Source organism: Morus notabilis, unplaced genomic scaffold (assembly GCF_000414095.1).
Source record: "Morus notabilis unplaced genomic scaffold, ASM41409v2 Scaffold884, whole genome shotgun sequence".
Taxonomy (NCBI): domain Eukaryota; kingdom Viridiplantae; phylum Streptophyta; class Magnoliopsida; order Rosales; family Moraceae; genus Morus; species Morus notabilis.
The window spans coordinates 99,229-105,402 of NW_010361302.1; the positions used below are offsets into that span (position 1 = coordinate 99,229).

The 6,174-nt window shown below is 36.5% G+C and overlaps 1 protein-coding gene across 1 annotated transcript; it reads right to left on the reverse strand.

The window, feature by feature from the left end:
* Positions 1–509: 509 nt before the first annotated feature.
* On the reverse strand, positions 510–5,422 carry LOC21400371 (probable auxin efflux carrier component 1c). The gene is made up of 6 exons (XM_010099256.2): positions 3,483–5,422; positions 3,123–3,402; positions 2,895–2,980; positions 2,164–2,321; positions 1,179–1,255; positions 510–816 (listed from the first exon to the last, which is right to left on the reverse strand). The coding sequence occupies exons 1-6, from the start codon at positions 4,687–4,689 to the stop codon at positions 750–752; spliced, it is 1,875 nt and encodes a 624-aa protein (XP_010097558.1). The 5' UTR covers positions 4,690–5,422; the 3' UTR covers positions 510–749.
* Between the last annotated feature and the right edge of the window lie 752 nt (positions 5,423–6,174).

The window sequence follows — 6,174 nt, forward strand, 5'->3', positions numbered from 1 at the left end:
ATATATAGAGTGGGATATTGCAAAGAAAGCTGTAACATGACATAGCTAGGATCGATTTCACTACTGCTCTAAGTTAAGGGGCACCATTTTTTTTTTTTGGTGCCCCATTACTATTACTGCAAAGTGTCATTTTTTGTCAAATATTTAAGAGATGGGAAATTTGTAAGAGAGGTTAGGAAAGAACGGTTATTATAAATTAAAATTTATGACGCATTTTGTGACAAGACTCAGTAAGTGTAATTTGTCATTGACACAAAATAATATATTTGGATGCTTGAAATTGCATTAATTTGTATTCATTAATAACCAATAAGGAATCCAAGTAAATAAAAAATTTAAATAGAATGAGGACTTTAGTAGCACATTTGTGCTAAAATATGAGGCCATCATCACATCGACACTTTTCGTATTCTTTTTCTCCCTGCTTTCTGTCGCTTTGCACTAGCATAAATTCTTGGAGACACAGGTGGAACAAGAAAAATCATAAATTAACTAGGGAAACATTCTTTTCTTTTCATATAAATTAATTCGCTACAAACATGAACATTTTACAAATTTTTTTTTTCTACTAAATTAACATAAACGCGAAAGAAAGATTCTTCACTCTTCCACCGTACGGCCCTTCCTCATTTTTGCTTTTTGATATTCAACTTTGGATATTTTCTGATGCCTAGTGGCAGGTGGTAAAAGCCCAACTGAGCTTTTTCACATGGATATGGCCAGCCAGTGAATATGGTTTCCATATGCTTTCATAGCCCCAAAAAAATGTAGTACACAAGTGTTATGGGCAAAGCAATTAACATTCCAAATATAACACTGCGCAAACAAAGAACACTATTTTGTTAGGAAAGAGAACAAAAAATGTAAGACAAGGAAAAAAGAAATTTTATATCTATATATATATATATATATATATATAGGGTCCGTTTAGTTCGCTGATTCGAATTTTTAATTCGAGTTGAGATGTGACTTTATGTCAGAATTTTTTATTGTAATAAAAAAGTTAGATGTGACTGTTTCTGAAAAAATTTTACTATAGCAAAATTTGAATTCTAAACTCGATACAATAAAAAAGTTAGATGTGACTGTTTCTGAAAACTTTTTACTATAACAAAATTCGAATCGGTGAAATGAACGGGACCATAATCAGTTCATGAATTGAATAAATATATACTTACGCTGTGCTAAGAATATCAGGGTGTACGTTGTATTCCTTAGCGAAGACAAAGGGGACAATTCCTTGAGGAAGAGCAGCCTGTTTTATTATATGTTTTGGGGCATATCCAAGCACATGCATTGCAAAACAAAACATGTCAATAAATGGGACAAATGTTTGTTCTAGTTCTACATAAGTACCTCCAACACAGGTCATGCATATTTATATTTCTCACTTGGATTTGCCCTTATACTTTGCTTAATTTTATCTTCTGCTTTTTAAAATAATTGTTGTCTTCCTGTATTTTTATGCAAATTTTATTTTTCTGTTCTTGCTTATTGGCCCTTGTGCCTTATGGTTTATTTTTTATTATCTCCATATATTAAAATACAAATTCATCTCTGGAGACCCGGTTGGAATGCCTTGATTCTAACACAATATTTATAGCTTTAAAAGAAAAATTTTGAAGAGTTAGAGCACGTTTAGTTTACTGATTTTAATTTTTAATTTAAATTAAAATGTGATATTATATGAATATTTTATTGTAATAAAAAAATTAAATATGACTGTTTTTAAAAATTTTTTATTATATTAAAACTCAAATTATAAACTTAAATTAATAAAATAAAAAGACATTAATTGTTTAAGAAGAAAATGATAAAGAATTTTATCTAAGTATATATATTATGAGTCTGTTTAATTCATTAATTTAAATTTATATGTGAAATTTTTTTACAATAATAAAAAAATTAAATATAATTATTTTTAAAAAATTTTTATTATAATAAAATTTAAATTTTAAATTCCAATTCATAAAATAAAATTAACGTGTCTATAAAAGTAAGAAAACTTTTTTTTTTGGTATGTATGAAGTCATTGGTTGTGTCAGAAGGAGGCAACAGAAGAGAAAAGAAAGATTGTAGAGAAAATAAAATTAGAGAAAGATTGTAGAAAAAATAAAAGAAGAGAATTGAGAAGAGAAAGAGAAACAAGAGAGAGGCCATGACCTGAACAATGGCAACGTGTAAAAGAACGCCTCTAAGGCCAACAGCAATGGAAGCAGCTGCCATGACAGCTGGACCTGTAAGGAATCTCACAGCCATGGCAAAAGCTGCTATGGAATTTCCACATGCTATGATCCTGGGTTGCAAAGCCATAAAAAGACCTGTCATGGGACAAAAAAAAAAATCAGAAAATTTTTCAAAAAAAAAAAAAAAGGAAAAAGAAAAGAAAGAGAGAGAGAAAAGAGAAAAGGTATGTTTATTGGCATGCCCATAAACAGCTCCACCGCCATTATCATCACAACACAAATATCACTCACTCACAACACTGTCTGTCAGTCAGTCAGTCTATCTTTGAAAGACCTTTCATAATTATGATCACCACCACCAAACCCATTACATCAAAACCCAGAATAAACTTGGGACAAAAAAGTGAAAGATATAGTGAAAAAGATGGATAAAGAAATATATTGTTATCATTATTATTATTATTATTATAGCCTCCTCACTATTTGCTTTGCTTTTGTGCTAGTTTGTTTCTTTGCTTTGCTTTAACACTTTCTTTTGTAATCACATTTAATAATGAAAGGTGTGTGAGAGAGAGAGAGAGAAAGAGAGAAATGAGTACCCGAAAAAAAAAAACTGGCATTTTTTCCTCCTCGTTAATTAATGAGTAAATAGCAAAGGCATTTAGAGAATTTCTTTTTTATGAAAAGGGTTGTTTTTTTTGTACTGACCGAGACTGAACATGGCCATGCCAAGTCCTGCATCCGACAGTATGGAAATGGACTGCGCTATTATGGCTGGCATTTGAACATGCCACCTGCAAAAAAAAAAAACAAGAAACATCCCAAGAAAAAAAGAAAAATCTAATGATCATTGTTCATACGCAAAGACTAAAAGATTTTTCATGAATAAGGAAAGAAAAAATTCTGAAGACATGAAAAGGGACAAATTAGTATTACTTGAAAGAAACTAGAGACCAAATGAGGCCTATTAAGCTTGAATAAGTGTTGGGGTTTCTAATCAGCTTTCTCCAAACCATTATGAGAATAAGCCTTGTCATCACACTCGTTGGAGGCATGGCTTTTGGTTTCCCATCACCACCACCGCCACCGCCGCCGCCATTAATTGCCTTTTCACCTTCATGGTTGTTATTATTAACATCTAAAGCCCCTCTATTTCCAAAACTGAAATCATCTCTTTCCAAATACTCTTCTTGATTGTTCTCTCTCCGACCCTCCACTGAAAAAAAAATATTTAACTAAATAAAAACACACCAATTAACCTACCAAATGGAAAAAAGCGAAAAATCAGCACATTACCTTTCCCAGGAGAGACAGCTAATCTAACATCTTTCTGATCGTGATGACCACCATATTCATGGCTTCCAAATACATCGGAGACCGGAGAAGCACTTGAACTCCAAACGAACATATGAAGATCCTTATTAGCCTCTTCGTTGCTTCCTTTCTGCTGAGCTTGATTAGTCCCATTAGGCTTACTGTTACTCTTGGCCGCCGGGTTTTTCGACCCGGTCGGCGAAAACATCCCCGGGTTCGGAGCGGGATAATGCGACGACGTCGTATTCTGGTGACCGAACCTCGTCGCAGCAGTAGCCGCCATCGTTTGCTTGATCGCCCCATCTTCATCGTAGTTCGACGGCCTCGGCGTCGGGCCTCTTGAAGCCGAGAGGCCGTAAACGTCGCCGGCGCCGAAGTTGGAGCTCCTCCCTCCGGCCATCATGGAGTAAAAATCCGTGTGGTTGAAGCTGGAGCCTCTGGGCGTCGGGTTTCTCGACGACTGAAGAGAGTAAATCTCGGCGTTGGTGAGGTTCGACGGCCTCGGCGTCGTCGACGACAGCCCCTGAGACCTTCTCGAGAATATGTCCGATCTCGAAGCGTTGGATTTCCTCACAGTCACATGAAGCTTTCCATCCTCCTTCACCTCCGTTTCCGTTTCCAAAATCTGTCTCCCGTCCAACGACATGATATCGGAGTCGACATGGATTGACACGATGGAGCCGGCAGTGTCTGGAAACTGTTCGGAGATGAGTATTCTGGCTCCTCTGAATTCAAACAAGAAGAGCATGAGAGTGTACCAGATAATACACTGGAGAACAACAATCTGGACCATGAGAGAGCCGGAGAAGTCGCCGTACATTCCCTTGAGAAGAGGAATGCCCATGACGAGGGTGTTGGGGAGGGTGGAGAGAGAAAAAAGTGTTATGGTCCATTCCAAGCAGCCTCGCTTGCTGACTTTGGTCCAGACGGCGAGGACGGCAAGGACGATGATTTTCTGGAGAGTGTCGGCGGCGATGAAGCGGAAGTTCATGGCGTAAGGGTTGTTGGTGGAGATGAAGTGGAAGGAGAGGAGAGGGACGGCGAAGATGGCGACGAAGCGGTTTATGCCGGAGCATTGGTCGGGGCTGAAGATCTTCCACCACTTGACGGAGCCGTAGGCGAGGATCATCGCCACGTAGAGCGGGACCACCGCCGTCATCACGTGGTAGAAGTCCGATAATGTGATCATCTTTGCTCAACTCTACTTGGAAATTAAACGAACAGTAAAGGGAAAAAAAAAAAAAGAAGAAAAAGGAAAGGAAAGTTTTGTTGTTTGAGGTCTAAGAGAATATTGAGGGAGAATGAAGGATGTGAAGAAGATGGTGGTGGGAGTGATGATGAAAAGGGGACAGGGGAATAGAAGAGAGCATGTGTTTTTGGAGGGGTTTAATGTGATTTTCTTTTTCTCGGGTAATGGGTAAGAAGGAGAGAGAGAGAGAAGAGTTTTTATTTTTATTCTTTTGGGTTTTCAGGCTCTAGCTTTGAGAATTGGGAGACGAGAGAGAGCAAGAGTTTGCTTGCGCTTGCAGTCCCCAAAGCAAAGTGCACACACTACACACAAACTTAGAGAAGGTACTCAGCTTTTCTTTAGTTTGTTTGTTTATTTATTTATTTATTTTTCTGCCTCTTTGTATTTTGCCTTTTTGTTCCAAGTTGTGTTTGGATTCATTCAGCTATCTGAAGAAAAATAAAATAAAATAAAAAATAAGAGGAAGGAGAGAGATGGAGATTTTGGGTGGTTGTTTTGGGGGAGTGAAGTGAGGTGGTGAGTGGTGGTGCTATTTTTGTGACAAAACTTTTGTAAGTTGGTGAGTGGCTCTATCTTCTATGGGTCTACTGGTTGTGTAAAGAGGGGAAAAAGCATTTTTGTTAGAGGTGGGTATGTCTCTAAGTACTTGTATGGATAGCTTTATAACCTTTGCCAAAAGCTTCCATCTCTTTTCCTTTTCTTTTCCCTGCTTTTCTTTCTTGTTGGGTTCTATATATTTGGGCTCTGCTATAAATATTGGACGTGAGGGATAAGGGCTATATTTCTATGGCACTCTCTGTGTGATTTTATTCCTCTTTTCTAATTTTGTTGTTGGTTCGTATGGAATGGAATTTTGTTAACGTCAATTCTGTCGAAAAGTATTCCAGTAAATGCACGTAAAAGTTCAATCAAACAATCCACCGAATTCCCTCCATTTTAATTGACTAATGATGATAGCCAATCTAATCAGAATTAATTTTTTTCGTTGATTGGTTTGAATTAGCCGTTAATTAGTCTAAATGATTCGACGCTTGCTAGATGTTACGAATTATTGCAATTAATTCCTGTTAATTTTAGGTTATAATAAATTTTATGCAATAATTATATTCGCACAAAACAAGCCTGCAGTTGGATTGTTATCTTGAAAACCGATGGTTGGTAATTTCCAACTAATAAACATCCTAATGTACAAGCATGGCTAGTATTGCAATATCACGGTTCCGTTCATTTTACTAATTCGAGTTTTACTATAATAAAAAGTTCTTATAAATAATCACATCTAACCTTTTTACTACAGTAAAATATTTTCACATAAAATCACAGCTCAACTCGAATCAACAAACTAAACAACTTAAAACAGCTTTCTCACAAGTCTAACACAAATCACAATCCAACATGTATGAAGCGACGGGCACTAATATTTTA